Source organism: Eutrigla gurnardus (genome assembly GCF_963514095.1).
Source record: "Eutrigla gurnardus genome assembly, chromosome: 23".
In the NCBI taxonomy this organism is placed as follows: Eukaryota; Metazoa; Chordata; class Actinopteri; order Perciformes; family Triglidae; genus Eutrigla; species Eutrigla gurnardus.
Window position 1 is genome coordinate 17,005,977 of NC_139934.1, and position 24,928 is coordinate 17,030,904.

Below are 24,928 nucleotides of genomic sequence, written 5' to 3' on the forward strand. Positions count from 1 at the left end.
CCTGTTACAAAAAACAAATCCAAGTGAGTGTGTTTCAAAGGGAAGCGGGTGCGGGAAGTGATTGGGTGTCGTGATGAAACCTCTGCTGTTGTGACGACCGGCTGTCTTTCCAGTAAAGCGTGCCGTTTCTTCTCCAGAGAGCAGCTCAAAACGAGAGCGAGGGACATACAGGAGGTGCAGGACAACATCTGCCCTGCTGATGATGATTTCTAACACTCCCCAACAGGTCAGGCGTGAAAACACAAGTTCTTCTACGTGTTAGCTGGCACATTGGTTGGAAACCAGCGAAGGAATTTCCCGACCGTGTCAGCAGCAACACAGTGTATTTAAAGGGAACCATTTGAATCCCCCTATTTACATGATGGATTGAGTTGAGCACACACCGAGCTCGTCCAGGCAGCAGGACGAAGGTGTTGGAGTTCGGTCGTGGCAAGAAAACACCGTCAGCCATGTGAGGAATTCCACCATGCAGTGTGAGTCTGCCTGGTTTCTCAAAGTGGGGCACAGACCCCAACAAAGAGGGAGCTGGCGACTTACACATCAGCTAGGATTCTTCATTTGTAAAGGGTTATTTGTAGCTATCAGATATTACAAGTTAAAAATAGTCTCATTAAAAAAATACAGGATACTAAAATAGTTTTCTTTTAAATGAATGTATCCTTTATTCATTTGGGGAGACCTTATTCATAGTCATCTTATCTAAAATGATGTGATGGTTTTTCAGGAAAAAAAGGATGTGTACCTCTATCTGTGAGTGATGCCAGTATGTTTATCAGTATATCATACATCACAATTATTTTGGATAGGATAATCATGATGTGAAATATGTCCCATGCTTATGTGATAAAGTTTATTGATCATTAAGGGATTTTTGATTCAGTCGTGGATGAAGGGTTATATATACGTTTGCACATTTAAGTAGGTTTCAATGTGGAAAAGCCGTTTACTTTAATCACCAACATGCGTGGATGAAGTCATGGTCCTTATTACACATTTCTCTGTAGTTTATGGACCAGCAGGACCCTGCTATACCGCCCGCCAACCATAACTATAAATATTGGTTATACATGCAGTTATGGTCTTGCTGTGTTTTAAACCTGAGAACCGTAAGGAAAAAGCGATCAGGATAATTCAGTCCAGAAGTTTCGGAGTGGACTGGTTGAGAGCAGGCGGTGATTCGAATGCAGCCCCCGGCCAACAAACAGGCTGATGTAAAACATGGCAGCATGCTGAACAGAGGATCAACAATGATATTAGAGAAGATCTTGAGATCGCTGTGTTGGAGAGTAACAGGCTGTTTACATCCTGTTTGCCTTCATAGCTGTGTGGGAGAAAAAGGGAAAGTTTTCCCTCTGACTTCAGTTCCTCACTGTTATCTCTGGCTCGTTGCCACTGATGATGATGCCACAGTGGAAAGGGAAGGGGGGGGGGGGGTGACTCATACACAAAGTTACACTCACACACCTTGGAAAGAATCGTATTCCTTCCTCTATTTTTATTATTACCTCCCCTTACCTCCTGTGACTACTTTTAGCCACCTCGACCAAATACATGATAACTCAGCCAGTGAGTCAGCCTGTGTGGATCATGGGAGATTTGTTTTTTTAAGATCTACAACATTGGTATCTGAGGAATCTGTAAACATGCCTTGAATCCTCAGGACTAAATGCGGCGTCATAACAAAAGTGGTCAGCCTGCGTCACAGTTGTTCTGATGGAGTCAAAGCGATCGCCGCGTAATTACACCCACTGGAAGAACAGCGCTGCCCCGGCCATCTGTACGCATGCTGTCATTATCTCTGATGCATATAGGACACACACACATGGCCATGTTGTTTTTTTGCTGTGCACACACACACACACACATGGCTGATGAGACATAATGTTGTGTACCATGTACCTACCTCAGTAAACATGTTGATCAGTAAGGACCTCTCATAAAACCTATTATGATTTCCTGCCTGTCCATCTCTGCCTATCTAGCTTAGTTTAATAACTGTTAGTGAAGACGCGACTGGTTGCCCTGGCAACTGTTACCAAGAGAGCAGAGTATCTAATCTTGTTTAGTGCATTTCTGAGCTAGTTGAAGTGTGTGTGTGCACCTGGAGAGACGGAGCGATGTGAGGGAGGGGGATTTTGTGGTTCTGGTTTTCTATGAAAAGAGGCAGCATGATGTTCTGTGTCCCGAGCTTTTCATAGATTTGTTATTGAAAATAGATCAGCCGGAGGAGCAGAGAGAAAAGTTTGGGGGCTTTTGAGGTTGCTCAAGTGTGGAAATCGAGAGTGATGATGATCAAGCCGCTGTGACTTGTCGCCCACGTCCTTTTAGATTTCCGGTTTGTCGGGATGTACACGCCGTTTTCTTTTCGTTGGTTACAAGCCAGTTGTTGAGTCATTTATTCATTTCTCTCACACACTCCTTGATTCAGACTACGACGAGCACAAAAGTGTTTAGTCTGTTGAGAAATTCAGACTGATGCTTCCCCTGTAAGTGACTGGGAGGAGTTATCTAGTACACACACACATTCTGCCATCATATGTTTGTCATTCACTTTAACCAGAAGCTTAAAAAGAGCAGTCTTTCTCCCTGAACACCAGGGTCAGAGGCAAGTAAATGTCTTTTCAAGTCATCTGACTGTCTCGTCTTTTGTTGACGAGGCTCGTGTTAGTCATGAGTTGGACGCACATGCCGTTCAGCCAAGACGACTGTGTCTGAGGTGTATTTTAGGAGGGAAGCCGACTTGGATTGTGAATCGGATCTCCTCGTTTCACATCATCACAGATCAGTCATCTATTTTCTTACAATGAAAACGCTTTTGCGCTAAAGCACATACACATATCGTAACAACAGGAAGCCTCAGCCTTCAAAGCCCTCCCGAAGGCCTCTTTTTGTCTCTCACACACACACACACACCCTCAGGGAGGCCTACTTCCTGTGGTTGTGACGACAGCTTCCTCTCCCCTCCGTGCTCTGTTCCCCTTATTTTAACGGTGTGTGTGTGTGTGTGTGTGTGTGTGTGTGTGTGTGTGTGTGTGTGTGTGTGTGTGTGTGTGTGTGTGTGTGTGTGTGTGTGTGTGTGTGTGTGTGTGTGTGTGTGTGTGTGTGTGTGTGTGTGTGTGTGTGTGTGTGTGTGTGTGTGTGTGTGTGTGTGTGTGTGTGTGTGTGTGTGTGTGTGTGTGTGTGTGTGTGTGTGTGTGTGATGACCAACCTATTTAGTTTTGTGTCGGTCACAGGCCAGATGTCAGTGTGGTGACTGCAGGAGACAAAAAGCTCCTCTGTTGGCCCAGAAATCAACAGATTTTTTATCTAAGTTTAAAAAAAAAATGGGTGGAAAAAGAGCAGGTGACGAGTCAAACCGCGTGATCACAGGTGACCACCAACAGCCAAGAAAGAGGTTACTGCTCACCTAAAACGTATCGCCTTCGTTCAAAATCTACTGGATGAGGAAATATGAAGCATCATCAACTCAGCAGTTAAAATGGGATGATGTAAGGGAATGTACATAAGACAAACAAGCTTTATCTGGCCTGTTATGTGGCATGCTGCTGATAATGCTAATGCTAATGCTAAAGCTGCGTGGGGACGTTTTGGCTGTAACTGGGTGAAGGGTTCGGTCAGAGCTCCGTCCCCTCAAAGAAGAGTCGTGTTGTTAAGGTGGATGTAGCAGGAGATAATGGTGGATGTGATGAAGTTAGAGTGTGGCGTTGTCTTGGACTGGCATGCACTGACACACACACACACACACACACACAAGCGTCCTGGCAACGTGCTGGGGGAGGACTGATGTGTGCATGAGAGAGAGAGAGAAATGCATGGTGTTTCCTTCAGAACACACTCTCTATCTGGGACTGATTATGTAATGACCAAATGGACTAGAGAGGGCGAGGGAGGACAGACAGAGAGAGAGAGAGAGAGAGAGGGGGGGGGGGGGGGGGTAACAGGACTATGCATGGCCTTTCCGTCATCCTCTGCCAAAAACTCATTGCTCCAGAGCTTTCCCCTTGCTTTGTGTTGTCAGCCTTATCGGCTCATTTCTACGGGACTGTGACTTTACCAGGACAATACTGACCGACATGACCACGCTGCAAGTCTCATCCCCGGCTCGACTAATCATACAGGATGTACGTTTCTCAAGAAGTGGAATATTGACCCCTGTACTGGTGGATGTTGTTTTATGTTTCCTCTCATGGCCTCAGTGTAGTTGTCTGGCTGCAGACCAGGAAGGTGGACACGGATACACACTGCTCCCCCAGCTCATATAAGTCGTGGCTCAGCAGCTTTCCCTGAAACACGTGCCTTTGTTTTGGGTGTCGCACAGGATCACGGTGGATCTTTATTTGGTGTTTCTTTGCTTGATGCCACAGAGGATTCAACACAGCTCCTTTATTTTCTCCTGAGCTTTCTGGTTGGTTGACGGCTGTTGGCACAGCTTGCCTTTGCCCCCGCCTCCCAGCTGAGAGCTGGTGTTGCTACAACAACTAACACACGAACAGCTCTTTGATGTCTTGTGTCAATGAGGGGATTTCACTTGCAGACAGGAGGAAACTTTGATAGAATGTGTCATTTGTTAGGTAGAAATGTATAAATGTATCAGATGATTATTCGGCGTGGGACGATATGAACATTTCTTGTCACATTATGCTGGTCATCCTGACAATCATCAAAAACTCTAAAGCATACTGGAAAGACTTAACATTTTATTCAGAAACAAATGTGTTTTCTTGAGTCACAGATAAAGCCCACATCTTTTATTAGTGAAAAACAATTAAATAATCTTAGATAATATGATCATAAATGATAAGGTCTCCCTGCATAAATGAAGGATTATACATTTTAAAAATGTGTTTTAGTATCCTATAAGGTCCATAAATGACTTCATCCACTCGTTGTGGTTAAGTTTTAGTAAAAGTGAAAGCAAAAAAGCGATCCGACTGGAGCACCTGCAGCGTTTGTGAGATTTGTGCCATTCATCAAATTCAAGCTTTTTTGATGACACAGTGACCTGGTGTTAATGTCATCAGCAGATCAACTCATTTCTCTTGAAACCAGTTTGGGAGCTTGATTCTCTCTCAGCCGTGAAACCCCGCCCCACAGCCCAACATCACATCCTGCTTGTCTGTCTAAACACACGCATAATCAACTCATGCTTCGCTTTGAATAGGAAGCAGAAATGACATCATGAAATCCGAGAAATTCCCGCTGGTGTCACGGCTGTCGCGATGCAGAAACACGCCCCCGGTCACCTGACTGTAAGTGGTATCCCAGGAGGGCGGAGCTTAGGGCCGGCCGTTTGGGGTAAGTCCTCTCTAGGGGCTCCCCAAAAAATGAAATGTATAACGCTCACTCACACTCTGATCGTTGCCTTCATGAAACGTACACTAGTGAGCGCTGCCATAACCACGTTTCATCCCGCTGGTATCGTCTGATAGAACCCGAGCTGGTATGTAACACTGTCTGCCGTCTGTGTGCACTATCTGCTTTCAGAGGACTGAGTTACTCACACCGAGCTGCTAGAGTGGCTGTGAGCGATGTGATAGCCGGGTAGCGACTGGAATAGATGAGCGTTTGGTCACAACAGACATAAACACACACCCTGTGTAACAGTGGTGATTACAGCCTGGCCACGACGTCCCTGTGTGCACTCCCCACTAACAACAGGGCTCCCGCTGGAGCTCTGCTCGGCTGGCTTTTCATTCATTTTCTCTCATTCTGACATCACACTTTCATTCTTCATCATGCCATGTGTTGTATTATTTGACTTTCCCCCAGGGCGGTGTGATAGTTGACTTAGCCTAGCTCTTCCTGTTAGAGCGAGATCAGCCTGTTAAGTCTCACATTGTGTCTGGTTGGAGAGGGTGAACGAACCAGAGCCCCCTCGTTCCCATGGCGTCAGCCTCACCGCTGGTTTGCCTCCTCGCCGCTGAGCCACCCTCACGTTTCCACCCCGCTTTCTGAAACCAGGTGTCACCTTAGAAGTGGGGAAACCAAAAGTCATGGTTTGGTAACGATTCTCTAGAACATCAGACAAAGACGTAGAGGTTGTCGATCCATAGTGAAAGCGTAGAGTATCATGAGTAATTGCCGTGGCTTCGTGTTGTTTGAATGACGGCTTGACATGAATGTGTTTGTCCTCTCTGTGTTTCAGGGTCGAGGAGACCCCAGAGAGATGACTGGCAGCCGAGACGTAACACGACTGTGAATCGATACGTTGGTGCTGCTCTAAAGGTACGCTCGGCGTCAGTGTGCGTTTGTATCGGTTTGTTTTGGAGCGTGTGGTGCGCTGGCCTATCTTCACGCAGCAGCAGAGTCCGGCGATGACGATTGCCGCGTCGGTCGGGGAGAGATAGAGAGGATGTGTGTGTGTCAGTGTGTGTGTCACTGTACAGCACCACTCCTGACGAGCTAAAAGTGTACAGCGATGGAAATATCCCTACTGGGCTTTAAATAGAGACGGAGAGATCCAGAGCTGGTGGTGGGAAGAAAGGCAGAGAAGAGGAACTGGTGGGAGGAAGGACTGTGTATGGCCAGAGCTAATTTAGGAAAACGTGGAAGAGTGCTGTGCTGAGCAAGAGAAATGAGTCATAACCTGTGTGTTACTGTCTCCTCCTCTCCACGCTTCATCTCTCTTATTACTTTTATGTTTCACAAATCCAATAAACGTAATTGTCGTGTCAGCCAAATGATAGTGGGTGATATGACCGGGCTTTTCTTGTATAATTAAACTATATCCAACAATCAATTTAACAGAGATGACAAGGATTATGGTTTGGTGAACGTGGAGGTGTGAACATCCCTCTCAGGTTTTTAGTCTTTTGTCTTTTTTGAAAGGAGGGACTTTGAAACATGGACTTCTATGTATCTTGATACCGTGTGTGTGTGTGTGTGTGTGTGTGTGTGTGTGTGTGTGTGTGTGTGTGTGTGTGTGTGTGTGTGTGTGTGTGTGTGTGTGTGTGTGTGTGTGTGTGTGTGTGTGTGTGTGTGTGTGTGTGTGTGTGTGTGTGTGTGTGTGTAAGCAGGGAGGGGAGGGAGTTATCTCTCAGCTTCTTTTATGTGTTTTCCCCTCAGCCGCTTTCCTTTGTGTGCTGTCTGTCTGTTTGTGTGTGTGTGCGCGTGGGAAGGTGTGTGTGGGCGTTTTTGTGGCACCGTTCCTGCTCTCCACTCCACCTCCCTCCATCCTTCCCTCTTCTCCATCTCTTCTCTTTAATCTATCCTTCCATCCTGTTCAGACCGTCTGTCGCCCCCCCCCCCCCTCTCCATCACGCCTGCCGTAATGAGATTAAACCTTAGTGTGTCCACCGGGCATGCACAAGCATGCACACTTTATACACACACACACACACACTCATCCACTTAAGAGCGCACACTATTCTTTCTCACATGCACTAAATCAGCACAAGCCGACGCGACCGTGCAGCTTGCACACTTGGCATTGCTTCCATCGCCACACACACACACACACACACACACACACACACACACACACACACACACACTCAGGCACACACACTTGGCATGTGACCAAGGTCTCTCACTCTCAGTCGCTCCCTCCGCCTCTTGTTATCAGGAGGCCCATGCTAAGGATTACAGTTACCCCAGGTCTGTCCTCATAGGTGAGCACCCCACTGAGCCATCTGGGCCTCGCTAGTAATCCTGCTCTGTACCAACTGTCTGACTGGCGCCTCCTACAGGCCGACTGACTCATGGCAGCCAGCTACAGACAAAGACGTCCATCGTGACTTCAAGAGAATTAGAGTTATTCTTATGTTGCTGGGGAAATGACCAAACAGGCTGTTAAATCAACTAATTATAAAGGTGGATAAATAATCAGGTTAGCCTATAGCCTATACAATAAAGAGCCCGCTGGCATTTATTGACTTTCCAGTGTGTCTCTTGTCTCACTCATTCTCATAGTGGCTCTCCTGTCTCCCCCTCCCCTCTCTCTCTGTAGCGAGTAGGCTTGTGGGTCCTTGGTGCTAAAGACAGAGGCGTCAGACAGACAGAGATTCTCAGTGCTGGAGTGAGGCCCTCTCTGTGCTGCAGTGGAGGGCTTCACAGACACAGCTAGTCTGGTGAGTAGTAATGACATTGTGTGCTAACATATATGTTAAATGGTCCATACTGCCCTACACTATTACTTTATAGAAATATGTGGCAATGCATGTGGAAATATGTTTAAATTCAAACCTGTCATTTCAAATGGATGGTCTCTTTTGAACCGTTATATTTAAGTTAGAGGCGAGATTAAAATGAGTGTTAAAGTTATTGCATTCCTCTCTCTCAGCTACAGCCTGTAATTTTGAAGAGCTAACTAGTAATTGTAGTGCAATAGATTTTGAAGGTAAAAGCCTCAAACCCCGTTCTTTGTTGCATAAGTCTGTCATTTGACTACGAATCCACCATGGAGACCATAATATAGAAACCACTTCATAACAATAACACATGGATTGATTATATTTTCAATGATTCCAATGATTTTTGGGACGTAGCTTTTCATGATGCTTGTTCTGTATGAAAGCTTGTGAGTTTCCTACATGACAGCGTTGTCAACATCTGCAGGCTGGATGCATCACGCAGTAGAGCAGTTTGGCGGGCGTGGCACACGGGATTCCTTCCCTCTGGACGGACTCAACCGGGGACCATGGGCTCCTGTGGGCGGCCGCGCCTGGCAGCCATCTGCCAGGTCTGTTACCATGACAACACATAGACACAAACTTTTTATCCACCTCTTGTTGTTCAGTATGAATCCACCGGCTTTAACCTGCAATGACGTTTCCAGCAGAGCTGGAGGAAAAGCTCAGATATCTGACTGTTCTTTGCTTTCCATGTAACTCATCAGGTGTCCACCTGGAATGAACCAACACCAGCTCCTTTCCCATCTACCTCCTGGTCCCATGGGCGGACTGAACCATCCCAGTAAATTCTTTAGTAATGGGTAAGTTATCAGTGAATGAACTAAATTAGAAAGCAGATAGTTCCTTTTTTTTTCAGAAAATGACACGATGAAGCAAGTGGTGTTTCATTTCCTTTCGATCTGATGGTATGTTGAAATATTTTATAACTGTTTTGGTCCATCCAGGCCCATGCGAGGTGAGAAGCTTGAGCTCCCACAGCCGATGTTACCAGGTCTGCAGAGGGAGCAGCAGAGACCTCCTCATCATCACCTTCACCCCCCACCTCCTCACAGAGCCTGGGAGCAACTAGGTCAGCTGTATGAATCCCACCTTCCTCCTCAAGGACATCCTGCTGTGTCACTGCCCAATGAGCACTCGCTTCGTCTCCATAATGGAGGCTATGCAGGCAGCGGTGGTCCTCCCCCAAACCCCCATCTTCCCCCCAGCCGACCCAACCAACTGCTGAAGGTGAGTGACAACGTCCAGGTGATGTTATGGTAGATTTATGCACAAGAGTGGATCCGTCTTTATAGATGTCTTTTACTTTCTGCTTTAGTTCGGGGGTCCTCAGGAGCAGCATATTCCCCGGGGTCCACCACTCCTGGGAGATGAGATGTGGACTCAGGTGCATCAGGTAGGAGCTCTCTAATTGGCTCTGATTATGTTTCATCATCCATCTAGACACAGAATAATCTGGCTGTCATTTCTGCTGCAACCAGACAGATGAAGGACGTACTCCACTTGAAATGAGCTCTGCTGAATATATCCTCAGTAGAATGCCTTTCAGCGACGCTGCCCTCGCTGCAGTTGTCTGTGTCTGCCACAACACTGATCTTATTTTGTTTGGTTCACAGCAGAGGGGCTACCCAGGGAAGATGCTAGAGGGTCAGCTGAAGAGACCGGGCCCTCCACTGGGAGAGCACTCTGTCATCCAGCACACTCCTCCACCATCCATGCACCCGTCGGCCCGCTCGGCCGCAGAGGACTGTCCCAGCCCCAGCAAGAGGAAAAAGAGTTTGGATCAGGTAACAAACAGCAGCCACTCTGATTACAAAGCTACAACCTCAAATCAGTTACTTTAGTCAGACTTTTGAGTGGTAAATATTATAATGCCCCCTTTCTTTTGCAGGTGCAGCATTTCTCTGGCCCAGGCCAATCTTTGCTATCTCAGCACCAGCCATCGCTGCACCACCTCCCTCCAAAAGCAGCCTTCTGGAACCCCCTTCACAAAAACAGCACTCCCTGGCAGCCACAGACCGACCGCAAGAACCCACAACTGCAAGAGTTCCAGCTCCGACCAGTAAGGAATATATCCCTTCATTAGATATATGGCACTGGGAGTCAATGGGAAACCTTTATTGGACTGAGTGGTGCCATAAAGTTGTATTGATTCTATTAGCAGTCTGGACCTGCCTGGGCTGTAAATAACATCATCCCCAACATTGATTTCCTTTTCTTTTGGAGAGTGCAGCTGTAATCAGACCCTTTGTTGGTTTTATATCACTCTAATCCTCCTCTGTTCTGTTGTTGCTTCTTCTGCATCGTATAACAGGAAACCAACAAACAAGCAATGGGTAGCTACGCCCAAAAGTCCTCTCCTGCCTCCTCCACCCATTCGAACCTCTCCCCTCCACCAAACTCCTCCCCGGGAAGCTACAACCAGGGATGTGCTCCTCAGCTCCAAAAAGATGCATTCCAACCTCCGGCTGTAATCCAGCAGTCCCCTCCCTCCTCCTACCCCAGCTCCAAACTCCGGCTAGCTCCGCCCTGCCAGGCCATGGAGCCTCGAGGTCCTCACAGCCAGAGAGGTCCTCCCGTTGGGGGCCATGGTGGCAGCCAGGCTACCTCTCACACAGCATCTACCCCAACCAGGGGGGACAGAGATCAACACCTGCATGCCCAATCGTCACCAGCAAACCCTCCTGCAACCAGCAGCAGCAGTGTGCCTTACAGCCACTTCCAGCCTCATCCAGGACTGGGGCACAAGGGTCCTCCTCCTCCTGCCAGCAGCACCTCAGTACCTCAGCATCTGCAAAGTGGGCCCCATGAGGCCTGGAGATACCCGAGCAGGCCCAGCAGTCACTCCCTAGTGAGTAGAAGTCATCATGATCATGTGTACCATATTTATATGTTTGTGTGTCTACAGTTATGAGTGCTATGGTGATTTGATATGAAATAAACAGACTTTGAGTTCATCTTTCAACCCAGCTTCAGTTGTGAAGAGATGACATTACATCAATAAGCGTTTGAATCCTAAACTGTTCTGTATGTGTCTGTTCAGGAGTCGGGCATCTACAGGCCTCCAGGGCTGCGACCTCACCGCCAGCAGAGCCACAATCAGGTTGTGGATAGTCGGGTTCCGGGTCCTTCCCAGCATCACCATCATGTCAGCCCTCCTCTGCCTCCAACCAACTCCACACGAACACCTGTCATCACCGCCAATCTTCCCATAACCCAGGCCCCTTGTTCCATCGGTGGCTATAGCAACAGCAGGAGCTCCAGTGGCGTAACTGTGGCTGGTGTCACCACGGTGATGCCGTCACCCTCTGCTGGTTGCCCTGGAAACAATGGCAGCAGTAATAGCAGTTGGCAGAGAGGAAGAGAGCCTATACACCAAACCTCCACCTGTGGCGTCATTAGCCCCACCCCTCAGATGGATGCTCTGCTGCAGCCAGGATGTCAGAGAGGCCAAACTGCCAACCAGCTCCATCAACAGGGACCGCCCAGACCACAACAACAGGAAACCACCAAGTCCCGGCCTGTGAAGGGGAAGACATGTTATGCTCAGGCTGAAATGGAGCAACCTCCTGCATTTTCCTCCTCATCTTCTTTGTTCTCCTCAGGGCACCAAAGGGCAGGGGACAGTGTGATTACTAGCAGAGTTTCAAATCCTCTTCCTAGCTCTCCTACTACGTACCACTCAGCTCCACGTTCCACCATCAGTGCTGCACCTCAGCCATCCAACCCTGCCCTCTCCTCCAGGCTGGCTCATCAGTCATTCGCCTTGACACAGGCGTACTCTCAGCCCCAGATTCGTCCACCAGCTCCCACTTCTGTCCCTCAGTCCATCGAAGAAGCTCTAGACAAGCTCGACGCAGAGCTAGAGGGTCACATGCAAGCCGAAGAAAGGAGGAAGAGGGACCGAGAGGAGCAGGAGAGAAAGATTCGAGAAGAGGAGAGGCGGAAAAAAGAATGGGAGTTGAGACAAAAGCGGGACGAGGAGAGGAAACGGAAAGAGCTGGAGAAGAAGGAGGAGGAGAGGAAGAAGAGAGAACTGGACAGGCAGGAGGAGGAGAGAAGACGGAGAGAATGGGAGAGGCAGGAGCAGGAGAGAAAGAGGAGGCAAGAAGAGGAAAGGAGGAGGAGAGAAGCAGAGCGGCTGGAGGAGGAGAGGCAAAGGAGGGAATGGGAGAGGCAGGAAGAGGAGAGGAAAAAGAGAGAATGGGAGAAGAAGGAGCAGGAAAGGAGGAGGAAAGAGTGGCAGAGGCAAGAGGAGGACAGGAAGAAGAGAGAAGCAGAGAGGCAGGAGCAGGAGATGAAGAGGAGGGAACTGGAGAGACTGGAAGAGGAAAAGAAAAAACAACGGGAGTTGGAGAGGAGAGAGGATGAGAAACGGAGAATGGAGCGGAGGGAGAATGAACTATGCAGTGCAAAGGGCAAAGAGCAGACTGCTATTGAAAATCTTGAGAGGCTGCTCTCCTGCAACTCTTCCCCAACACCCCCACCACCTCGCCTCTCTTTTGTTACTGCGCCTCCTTCAGGTCCATCGCCCCCGAGCTCCCAGGCTTCCCCCCCTTACCCCTGGCTAAGCCGCGGTGGCATCCTCCCCTGTCCACCGGGCCAGACGGCCACCACCACTCCTGTAGAACGGCTGCGGCCGCCCCCTCTAACCCCCCAGACTGAGTACGCCAGAGAAAAGCAGAGGCAGAGGGAGATGTGGAGCAACAATGGCGGAACGACATTCAGTCCCTCATCAACACACAATACCTCAGGGATGAACCAGTCGGTATACCCCACCAAGCCCCCGGCAATGCAAGCCGCGCCCAACCAATCCAAAGACTCGAGCAGGGAGAGAGACCACAGCCAACACTCTCTCCCTACCTTGGCACTTAGAGAGCCTCCCAAACTGTATCAAGCCTTTCCCAGAGAAAACCTCCCACCACCCCCCTTATCCTCCACCTCCAGCTCGATGAGGAGAATCCTGAACACGCAGGTGACCGGAGGTGGTTTGGAAAACGCCAGCAGCTGTGGCGCCGACTCCGCCCAGTTTGAGGAAGAGCCCTCTGAGTTGTCCACTCTGCTCCCTGATGGTCTCGCTAACATTATGGCCATGCTGGATGAATCGATCAAAAAGGAGGAGGAGCTGTATAATAGTGAGAAGACTGGCTCCGCAGGCCTTCTCGACAACTTGACGCCTAGTGGCCAGCCTATCAAGAACTACTTGTGTGCCCCGGACCTCATTCCAGCACTGAAGCATCAGCCCAGCCAGGAGGACTTTGGTTCCAATCCGCACGCTAGCCCCCCTGTGCTCAGTCGCCAAGGCTCTCTGGCATCCCCCTGCAGCCGGACATCTTCTCTCAACGAGGAGGATGAGGACTACCTTAAACCTTTTCCAAATGTCCCTCTTAACCCTAAGCGGTCCATGGACATGGGAGTAGGGAACACCAACTACCGCCACAGTGACCTGGCTAAACTTTACGGCCTCCCAGAGCAGGTGAAAAGTGAGGCTGACGAGGAGGACGAGGACGAGGACTCTGAGACGCCATCTTGTTCTCCACCACCCCAAAGACCCCACCTCCACCAAACGGGGGTAAACAGCATGTTCAAGTCCCTAGCGACAGTCCTAGAGAGCCAGAAGTATGCGTACCGTGGTGGGCCTTTTGGGAGACCCCCTCCATCAGCTCTGCTTGGGGTCAAATATTCCTCCTCGCTGTCCCTGGGCCCTGATATCTGCCGCCAGCAGCAAGGCAGTTCTCCAACATCGGATTCAACCAATCCACCATTCAGTCCAGCTGTTCCACCTCCCAAGTCTTCCCCTCCTCCTCTGCTAGAAGACAAAAAACTGAAAATAGAGGACGCTCATGTGTGGAGAGATGATGGAGAGACCACAGAGGACAGAATCCACTCTTCCAAAAAGGAGAGCTTCTCTCCCCTAAGTCCTATGAAGGTGGTCAAAGAGGAGCAGATTCTGACGACCATCTCCGAGTCTTCTCTGGCAGAGTTGGGCAAAAGCTGCGAGGTCATGCTCAGTCGACAGTCACTTCCAAGCAAGAACTCCCTTGATAAGCACGATGGCCATGCCAAAGTGAAAGACAGACACAAATCTGAGAAAACAAAGGAACACAGAGAGAAAGACAGGCACAGAGATAGAGACAGGGAGAAGGACAAGAAGAAGAAGCATGGTCACAGCCACAGTAGCAGCAAGAAGCACGAAGACAGGAAAGAAAAGAAGAAGCATCGAGAAAAGAGAGAGGAGATGACCTTCTCCTCTTCATCGTCTTCTTCCACTCATTCCAGCTCTGGCCACAAGCGACACAAGGACGGTAAGAGCCATAAGGAGAAGAAGGATCGGAGAATTCTCGGTGACCTCAACCTGCAGAGCAAGGAGGGGTCTGAGAAGAACCGGAGTCATTATGACGCCGAGAAAATGAAACACAAGGAAGCATCCGGGGCCAGCTCGGCCAGCGAAGGGGAGCCGGCGGAATGGACCTCCAGGAGTTCTGGAGAAAGATCATCTGAGGACAAGAAGGACTCTGAATCTGGTTCTTCTCTGGGTTCGGTGGACTTCTTGAAACTAAAAGCGCTGTCGGACGGGCCCCCCAAAGAGCTGAAGATCCGCCTGATCAAAGTGGAGAGCGGGGACAGGGAGACCTTCATTGCCTCTGAGGTGGAGGAAAAGAGGATCCCACTGGAGGAAATCACCATTAAGAACACGGCCAGTGAGGTCATCAGGTCCTGCAAGTAAGTGCACTATAGGCCTGTTTAGCATATCTTAAGGATTCATCCATGGATCCGTTTTGTAACATCACGTTCATCTGTCAACGGGTTCTCCTTTTCTGTTGCAGAGGGGCGAGAGTGAAGGGGAAGTTCAGAGAGTCGTACTTGCTCCCAGCCTTCTCCGTCAAACCCATCATGACCTCAGACGAACCCATCCCCAGGGAGAAGCTCAACCCCCCCACACCCAGCATCTATGTACGTCACTGTGGCCCTACACACTCTATATACTGTATACTGGCATTCATTTCATACACTTGGAAAAATAACATTTTATCCATTATAATGCATGGTAATCTGTAAACCAGACACATAGACAAAAGTCTGATTTATAAATATGATATTTAAACCCACTATGCTTGTGCTGCCCCCTTGTTGTGATTTGTTGTGCATGAAGACAAACGGATGAAGCTGTTATTGTCCTGACGTCCTTATTGATTTGTCTTCTCTGCAGCTGGAGAGCAAGAGGGACGCCTTCTCCCCCGTGCTGCTGCAGTTTTGTACAGACCCCAAGAATCCTGTTACTGTCATCAGAGGCCTGGCTGGGTCTCTGCGCCTCAGTGAGTGGAAGCTTTTGTGCTTTATTGACATGCAAATTCATGTTGAGCTCTCCAGATATATCTGGAGGACAGAGAACTTGAAATGAAAGAGAACGTGTTCTGAATATCTCCCCTTTTCGGTGCTTGTGCACATACACGTCTGCCAACCTACACACTGTAGACAACATGTGATGGAACAAAGCCTTCACATTGGGCCAATAGCATGTTGCAGTAGAAACCCATAAATAAAAGCATTTACCTGAAATGAGTGAGCATCATAGCTGCGTTCACATTCTTTGGAAGCTGCATTTGTAGAGAAATCCGTCACAGCGGCTGCAACAAGGTTGTTCTTTGCCTGGATTCAGAGGATCCAACCAATCCAACGGATGGATCTTTCAAGCCAGAACTTATCCCAGGAGTCATTGCGTGTCGGTGACGATTGGATTTCAAGCAACATGAGATGTGACAGAATATACTCTCACCTGAAATATCTCATGCAACATATCCTCCATCATAATAGAATAATAGGAGAAAGAGTTGAAGGTGAATTAGTTACCTCTTCTATGCGCTTTCTTGTCAACCACAGCCAGTTGCTAGGCAACAAAGGTGATGCAAACAGGAAACTCTGTGGATCGGACCGTCTCATTTCGGAGACCACTTGGCTTCGTGGTCTTTGTGGTCCTCTGACATGTTGACCGGGACATCACCCATCACAATGTAAGTTGTTTGCATCAACTGTGTGTAATACGCCTGTGCTTTTGTTTTTTTTAAGACCTGGGACTGTTTTCTACAAAGTCACTTGTGGAAGCCAACGCAGAGCAGGCGGTGGAGGTGAGGACTCAGGTACAGCAGCCTGCTGATGAGAACTGGGACCCCAGTGGGACGGGCCAGACCTGGCCCTGCGAGAGCAGCCGCTCCCACACCACCATCGCCAAGTACGCCCAGTACCAGGCCTCCAGCTTCCAGGAGAGTCTACAGGTACATCTGCTCTACAGCAACACGCTGTTAATACTCCAAACCCCAGGCGCTCAGTTGAATGGACTTATATGTTGGGACTAAACATGATGTGCTCGGTCTACAGGAGGAGAAAGGCAGTGATGATGAGGATGACGAAGAGGAGAAGGAGAAGAAGCCATCCAACAGTTCTGATACTCTGAGCAAAGACAGCTTGAAAGAAAGCAGCAGGTAAGGATATTATTAAAAGGGTTCTCAAGTTTTCTAAGTGTTTGAAATGTGAAACACTATAATAATATGAATTCTTCTTCTTGTTTCCTCAGCGGTGAGCAGAAACAAGTGGGGAAGATAATTAAGTTTGGCACCAACATTGACCTCTCAGATCCCAAGAGGTGAGCGAGACTAGATCACCCACCATCGGGATTTCTCACCCAACGTTTGAACCACTAAATGTTTTTCCACAAGTTGCATTGCCCTCTAGTGGTCAAGTGTCAATACAGCAGCATGACTGGTGCTCTTTGTGCTGAGTACATACATATCGATGCTACTTGTCACATGGAACTAAAGATGGGCGTTGCTGTCTCTGCTCAGGTGGAAGTCCCAGCTCCAGGAGCTGCAGAAGCTGCCTGCGTTCATGCGTGTAGCTTCCAGTGGAAACATGCTGAGTCATGTTGGACACACCATCCTGGGCATGAACACCGTCCAGCTCTACATGAAGGTTCCTGGGAGCCGAACGCCAGGTGGGCAACTCTTTAATGTCTCTGATGGGTGGAAGACCGTGAGTTAAACTATATGCAATATCATTATCTTATATTAATATAATTCTGTCCTTTTATCAACAGGTCACCAGGAGAATAATAACTTTTGCTCAGTGAACATCAACATCGGCCCTGGAGACTGTGAGTGGTTCTCTGTCCATGAGAACTACTGGCACGCCATCAGTGACTTCTGTGAAAAGTGAGTGGACTGATCTGACTTTGTTCACTTTGTTTGGACTTTTAAGGATAATTCTGCTGTTAGTAAATACCTGCAGTGGGCATCCACTCACCTGTCTACAGAGTGTAACATTTCCCTCGTATGTGTTCAGGCACGGCGTGGACTACCTCACAGGGTCCTGGTGGCCTGTGTTGGAGGACCTCTACAAAGCCAACATCCCAGTGTACCGCTTCATCCAGCGGCCTGGAGACCTGGTGTGGATCAATGCTGGAACGGTCCACTGGGTTCAGGCTGTCGGCTGGTGCAACAACATCGCATGGAACGTCGGCCCTCTCAACGGTAAAGAGCCCCGTCTAGTGACCGAACGCAGATTATTTCTGAATATTTTGGAAGACAGTACTCTGCATTGTTTCATGTATATCTGCAGCGTACCAGTACCAGCTGGCCCTGGAGAGGTTTGAGTGGAACGAAGTGAAGAAGGTCAAATCCATTGTCCCCATGATTCATGTCTCCTGGAACGTGGCCCGCACTGTCAAGGTCCCGGACCCCGACACCTTCAAGATGGTCAAGTGAGTACCAGCAACACATGGCTCCAAGTAATGAAGTCCTGGGGTGCAGTCGAATAGTCAAAAAATAAGGTCCTAACTCCTATTCCTATCTCCTATTCCTTGACCTCTGGGGAAAACGTCACGGGGTTAAGGAAAGGCGATAGGAGAACTCAAAAGGACTTAGGAAAAGTCGACCGCGGTGCTCAGAGAATCCGACTGGACTTTCACTAAGCTACGTCATTATAACGCGGCCGCTGATGATTGACAGCTGATGATCGGCACCGGCGATTGACGTGCGTCTGCGCTGGAGAAACTACAATAATGGACTACAAAAAGCGCATCGTCCACTTCTCCACATGTTGGTTTTATAAACAGCTGGTTCACTGACCGGCTTCAGCTCCAGCAGCTCCTCCTTCCTGTTTGACCGGTTGCTTTATTTACGTTTCATTTGTGGTTTTAGTTTCGTTTTTGTCAAACATTTGTAACATGATTGAAATAAATTTAAAAAAAACATTCAATGTTTATCACTGTCCACACACATTTATTATCACTATTCCAATTACTACATGTCTGCATGAAAGTCATTGTTGAATATGTAAATGCACATATCATTTGTTTTCATTAACGGCCAAGGTGTGCGGCACTTTAAATGTTGCTCTCGCAAAGAATTGTGGGTCGGCGTGATCTCCTTTCCTATCGCATAGGAAGGTCCGTTGCATCCTATGCTAAAGGAGCTCTGAAAGGAAGCATTGGAGCTCCTTTCCTATGCATTTTGAGAATCCGAACGGCTCTTATCATGGCAGCCACTTGTTTACTTCCGGGTCACTTCTTCAGTTAGGATCCTTCCTAAGCAAAAAAGACTATTCGACTGCACCCCTGGTCTCTCTCATCAGTATGAGATCATACTCAGTACGAGTACATCCACACACTAAATATTGTGATTTAACATTTGGCACCTTTACTTCCTGCCAGACACTGCCTGCTGCAGTCCATGAAGCAAATCCAGATCCTGAGGGACCAGCTGGTGGCTGACGGCAAGAAGCTTTCCTATCAGAGTCGGGTCAAGGACGAGCCTGCGTACTACTGCAACGAGTGTGACGTGAGTCCACTGTGATATATCTGATGATCTCACAATGCAATGCAACACAAAGCCTTCAGAATGAATATAAAGCGGAATGCAGGACATATTAGACCAACACATGTTCAGACAATAGTCACAAATGGCTCACCAGTGTAGTGAGGAGTATATTGTGTGTAGCTGCCCCCTGACCGGCTCGCTCCTCTCTCACAGGTGGAGGTGTTCAACCTGTTGTTTGTAACGAGTGAGAGCAGCAGCAGGAAGACGTACGTGGTGCACTGTGAGGACTGTGCACGCCAGCGGAGCCCCAACCTGACCAACGTGGTGGTGCTGGAGCAGTACCGCACCGAGGAGCTCATGACCACATACGACTCCTTCAGCCTGGTGAGCACCGCGAAACCTCCATTCAACATCCCACACCTTCCTTCTCTGACTGTTCGGATCAGGCATGGCACGATATGAAAACAGGGGTCTCCCGCCATTTATTTTACTTAAGCCATGGACAGTGCACATTAATGAACATGAATATGTAAATGCCAGGATTTAACCAAAACGGCTGTTTTGCATCTGTTGTCCATGGGCCGATGTTAACAGGCCAGATGCACCTAAAAGAAACTATACACACTGACAAACAGCTGTTCACGTTTTCCAGACTTGATAAAAGTCTGATGAATGTCCTGATGTGTGAGTGACTGGTCTGTCCTGTGTTTCCGTTCCACCAGGCCTCCTCCTCCTCCTCCTCCTCCTCCACCTCCTCCTCCTCCCGGTGACAGAGCTCCCCTCCCGCATCTCCTCAGCCATAACCAAAACTCCTGCAAGCCAGGACAAAAGACACAGTTTCACTTTGGTTTTCAACGTAACCTTTCATTATTTAAGATCATTTTTGCTACTACTGCTAATACTTGCCGAACAGCCAGTTGAATACGTTTACTCATCATTACTGTTTACAAAAAGAAATACCAAGCCGCCAATAAAATCCCCGTTTCCTCTGGGATGGTGCTTTCAGCCAGACACCCTGGCAACACTGAGGTTGGTAACCAGGGGCAGCTGGTGCTGCCATTGAACAAACTGTGGAGGGTCGATGGTTTCAATGGTGTGTTCCTGTCAATACCAGAGTGAACTCCTCTCTCTTCTTATTGTCTTGATACTGAAATTTGTACATGCTGTTTGCAATTTTTGTGGGGTGCTGTCTTTTTTTTAAAATAATTTATTGTTTTGTTTTTTCTAAACTAGATCAGCCTAGATATATACCACATTGGCCTTGTATTTAGAAAAGAGAGAAAATGAAAAATACTAATAATAGAGATATGAACATTTTTCTAAAGCATTAAGAATTTAAAAAAATACAAATGTTTGGAATGCTTCAAAACATACGGGTTTGGACAACTTTGGTTGTTTTGGGGGGGATTTCATTTTGTCTTTCAGATTCTCGTATGTGTTGTAAATCTTGTGTTTGTATGAATTCTACTTTCATTTCCTCTGGAGATTAATATTCAGTTGTCACTCATCATCAGGTCTTTTTGTTATTTCTTCCATCTCTGTATGGAGTATCTCTTTAAAAAAAGAAAGAAAAAAATCATTGCCATCTGGTGTTTGTGTGTTGTACCTCTGATTTTTTGTTCCAATATGCAGACTTAGTATTCCTGATTTTTTTTTTTTTTTTTTTTGGCATTGTACATTTAATTTAAAATGTTTCCTCTATTTATTGGATATCAATGTCCCTTTTTAATAGGGTTGTACAAGTTTGCGATTTAGTTTTTTTCTCTTTATTTTTTATAGTGACCGACTGCTCTGTAAGAACTGAAATGTGGGTTGTGTGTCCACAGGAGTGGAGGCTACTGTTTCTCTGGTGCTTGCCTCTCATGACTCCTGCCTTTTTCTTCTGATATATATGAAATGATATCTTTATCTTGAATATAACACCACCTTTCCTGTAGACGATAGGCACACTGCTCACGTAGACAAGATGACTAATGGAATGCTGTGTTTGTATGCTCATTAAGGAAAAAATCTTTTTCCAAAGTGTTTTGAGAAATGGTAATTTTTTTTAATGATGTAGGGGCTTTTAGATGAGATTTTAATGATTTTATGACATTATCTGTTGAATATGATAACGGGATAGATGGTGCTAAATGTTCTCTTTGAACAACTTTTTTTCTGTTTATCTTCTTAAAATGAGAATTCTATTTTTCCTGTTGCAATATTACCTTACCCTTTCCTTCTCTTTGTGGTCATTTATTTATAACTGCACTGTTTAGAGAATTCACACAGACATACTTGCAGATACACACACCAAACTGAGCCAGACATGTCTTAAACACTTGTGAATTTGTGTGACATTACTATTAATAATAAACGCTTTTTGATAAATCTAGAAGTGAGTGTGACCTATGTGATTTTTTTTCTCCCTATCACTTTCATTGATGACGTATTGATACAACACAGGAGGTGCTTTAACACATTCATAATTAATTACAATAAATGGTAACACTTTAGATTAGGGAACACATATTAACCATGAACTAGTTTCTTATTAGCTTATTCTTATTAAGTGGTTTACAACAACTCCATAATTCACTATCAATAAGCAGTGATTAGGAAATTATTGATCGGAACTCTCACAGTAGTTAACGGCCTAGTAGTTGCAGAATGTGATCATGCAGAATAAGGCATTAGTAAGTGATTTATAATGGCTTAAAAACAGCCAATATGCTACTAATATGCATGCTAATAAGAAACTAGTTCATGGTTAATATGTGTTCCCTAATCTAAAGTCTTACCCAATAAATACCTGACAAATGTTGAGACTTACCTAATAAACCTGGAGACATTAAAAGGTCTGAATGGATATATGATCATATCCCTCTATTAGGACCTTAAACTGTCATTCATGTAGAGGCTTGTCTACGATATACACGTTTTGCCTTAAAAACCACCAAATGTTGAGGACTGAACAAGACCACATACAAGGCTTTACACATGAAAGCATCGACTCTACGTTTCTGTTCAATTCTTTTCTCTCGACTCCCAAAGGAGCAATACCTTTTCCTCTACACATCCTGTCTCACCTTTTGTAGCCGACTCACTGCCCTTAAATGTGTCAAAGCCCACCGTGGAGCCGTTTACGCTGCACTCCTCCTATAACAAGTCACTTCCCTCCGCTGTGCCAAACATTTGTCACAGCCCTAAACGTCCTCAACTGGAGCTTGCTATTGTTAGATCAGCGTGTGAAAAAAATAGAAGGCTGAAGTCCACAGAAAAGTTTCCACGTCGACATGTGCATCCAGGGTAAACCGAGGAAGGAGGTCGTAGCAGCAGCTCACAGATAGCAGGGCAGGAAACGGCAGCTGAGCCGCAACCAGACGACCAGACTTCACTTTCCTCTGTAGGCCAACAACACTTTGACGCTTTAGACACACAATCACATTTGTCCCTGAACCAATGCTGAAACCTAATATTATACACACAACCTCCTCCACTTCCATCCGCTGTACCCAAACTGTACGAGGCATGTGTGTTTATGTTGGGGAGGGAGATCTCTCCACTGTCAAACACACCATGAGATCATCTACCAACATGTGTCTGGATGTGTCAAAATGTACAACATCTTCTAGTCATGGGTCAATATGAACTCATGATATTATCCTCATAATTATCAAAATACACTTCAAACCACTCAAACATAGTGGAAGCACTTTACCTTTATATATATATATATATATATATATATATATATATATATATATATATATGAATAAATACAATAAATAAATACTTGGAAACGATAAATATATAAATAGTCACATTGTGTGGGTCTTTTTTATCACATCATTCCTCCTGTATTTTTTTAAATCTGGCTACTGATTTGTTATATTAATATTTTCTATATTTTCTGGACTGTATCACTTGTCTATCATGATAGTGAGCTAAATAGCTTCTTCAAGTCACTGTGATGATATTTATGATCATCCCATTAATGGAAATGAATTCAACAGTGTGTTTGTGTCGTGATCAGCAATAAAATATTCAATTGTCTCATCCCTACATATCAATAACTACATATCAATGAAAAATACAGAATCTTTCCAGAATAAGTGAATTGATTTAATACTCCTTGAACAAATAATCCAGAAGCTCTAGACCTGAACAAGCATATGAGCAGTTGTTGACATTGACTGTCTCATCGTAAGGGTTTCCAGAGTGACAGACTGGCAGGTCACTGTGTCCTCAGGTCAAGTTAAGGGTCGCGGGGTCACGGGTCTGGGGCGGCAGAGGACAGAGAATTACTGGGTAGACTGAAGGAAATCCTGCTTCAGAACACACAGGAAGTGGCCTGCGTCCGCCGGCCCGATCAGTCAGGTGATGATGAGGACGGACGCTCTTCCTCCGCAGGAGACACGACACTTCAACGGTCCAATCAGCACACAGCCTGAAGTATGTTTATGCTGCTCTGTTGTTCAGGAGGACAGATTACACAGGAACTATTAAGATGAATAGTAATGATTAATATATGAGTAACTATTTCATCCAAAGGGTCGTTCATATGAAGTCCTCTGACACCAGAAACAGAAACAGCACATGATTCACATGATGACAGTTCACATACTCACACAGCTATTACAACAATATTATTTGGACTGAATGAATAAACAAATCTCTTTATAGTAAAGTAGATAAAAGCATGGGGGTGGACTGGAAGTAAACAAACACTGCTAGCTCACGAAGGTCTGGGGGGGCAGACAGTCAGGATCAGACAGTGTCATTATTCAGCTCCAGCTCTGATCTGTAATCAGTGACGTGATCGCCGGCTCCCTCCACAGCTTTCTGGATCTCAGAGAATCCAAGCTTTCATCTCCATCTCCTGATAGTGTATCTGTGTGTGTGTGATCATCACACACACTGTAAACACTACCTTTCCATAATGGAACTGAACCACGGACCCACAGAAGAACGTCCTGACATCTTCAGTCACGGTCAGCAGGATGGAAGTCTACTAGTCTTCATCACTGATCTTGTCTTTACAACGTGGGTCTGCAGCAGAGCTGCTGGATGTCGTTTCTCTTCAGCCTCGGTGGAGTCTGAACAACAGGATGTTTTCAGAGCAGCGAGGTGACGATGAGACGATGTCCTTCAAGAGGAGGAAACAGGCGACGACTCGTTCCTCTTCTTTAAATGTCAACGACAGAACGTCCCAGCTGCAGCTCCCTGCTGATGTATGGAACTCATTTCCTTCAAACAATAGTGCTGTTATTCAGAAGAAAATATCCCGAATCCATATATCAGCCCAGATTCAGATTTTGTCAATACATTGAGTATTAATATGTGTGTGTGTGTGTGTGTGTGTGTGTGTGTGTGTGTGTGTGTGTGTGTGTGTGTGTGTGTGTGTGTGTGTGTGTGTGTGTGTGTGCGTACATACCTCTACATATATAATCAGCTTAAGCCAGTTTAAGCCTATGGCATTTTGCAGTCCATAACAATAATATTTTGCTGTATATAACTTTGTGTATGAATGTCAGTATCTTCTCTTTTAAAAGTCTAAAATATTACTTTTATCACAAAGCATATCCTGCTTTTATCTGAGTTGTTGATTTTAATCTCTTGCATATTATTTTAATGCCGTTCTTGTGTTTTATTTATGTGTTGTTGTTTTTTCTCTTTCTGAAGCACTTGGTATTTGATTAAATTCAATTAATTAAATAATCAAGTTGATTGAAGTTCATCATCATTATTATTATTATTATTATTATTATTATTATTATTATTATTATTATTATTATTATTATCATCTGTGTTGTGTAAATGTAAAAAATGTAGGAAGTCAAAGGAAAAAGTTATAAGAAAGTAAAGTACAGGTACCTGAGTACAGTAATACCAAGGTGGAAAGTAACAGATTACATTGGCTCACTTTGTACTTTTTAAGTAGTTTTGAAGTACTTCACTTTTTGACTTATCATCACATCCGTTACTGAGTAAAGAAACAAGGAATGA

General features: G+C 46.2%; 1 protein-coding gene across 5 annotated transcripts in view; it reads left to right on the forward strand.

Moving 5' to 3' along the window:
* The window catches only part of kdm6ba (lysine (K)-specific demethylase 6B, a), an 88,585-nt gene extending 67,268 nt beyond the window's left edge, over positions 1-21,317 (forward strand). For 3 of the 5 annotated variants that reach the window (XM_084003682.1, XM_084003684.1, XM_084003683.1), the window contains 22 exons: positions 6,146-6,225; positions 7,949-8,069; positions 8,557-8,680; positions 8,837-8,932; positions 9,077-9,359; positions 9,448-9,525; positions 9,746-9,916; positions 10,021-10,191; positions 10,444-10,980; positions 11,173-14,852; positions 14,957-15,083; positions 15,340-15,445; positions 16,197-16,402; positions 16,506-16,609; positions 16,702-16,770; positions 16,970-17,118; positions 17,221-17,335; positions 17,466-17,653; positions 17,742-17,883; positions 18,835-18,961; positions 19,154-19,324; positions 19,663-21,317. In XM_084003682.1, coding sequence (XP_083859808.1) covers positions 8,562-8,680; positions 8,837-8,932; positions 9,077-9,359; positions 9,448-9,525; positions 9,746-9,916; positions 10,021-10,191; positions 10,444-10,980; positions 11,173-14,852; positions 14,957-15,083; positions 15,340-15,445; positions 16,197-16,402; positions 16,506-16,609; positions 16,702-16,770; positions 16,970-17,118; positions 17,221-17,335; positions 17,466-17,653; positions 17,742-17,883; positions 18,835-18,961; positions 19,154-19,324; positions 19,663-19,710 — 6,687 coding nt within the window. In that variant the 5' untranslated portion in view covers positions 6,146-6,225; positions 7,949-8,069; positions 8,557-8,561 and the 3' untranslated portion in view covers positions 19,711-21,317. The remainder of the gene's footprint in view (positions 1-6,145; positions 6,226-7,948; positions 8,070-8,556; positions 8,681-8,836; positions 8,933-9,076; positions 9,360-9,447; positions 9,526-9,745; positions 9,917-10,020; positions 10,192-10,443; positions 10,981-11,172; positions 14,853-14,956; positions 15,084-15,339; positions 15,446-16,196; positions 16,403-16,505; positions 16,610-16,701; positions 16,771-16,969; positions 17,119-17,220; positions 17,336-17,465; positions 17,654-17,741; positions 17,884-18,834; positions 18,962-19,153; positions 19,325-19,662) is intronic. The other 2 variants (XM_084003686.1, XM_084003685.1) reach the window with 2 other exon arrangements.
* The last annotated feature ends 3,611 nt before the right edge of the window (positions 21,318-24,928 follow it).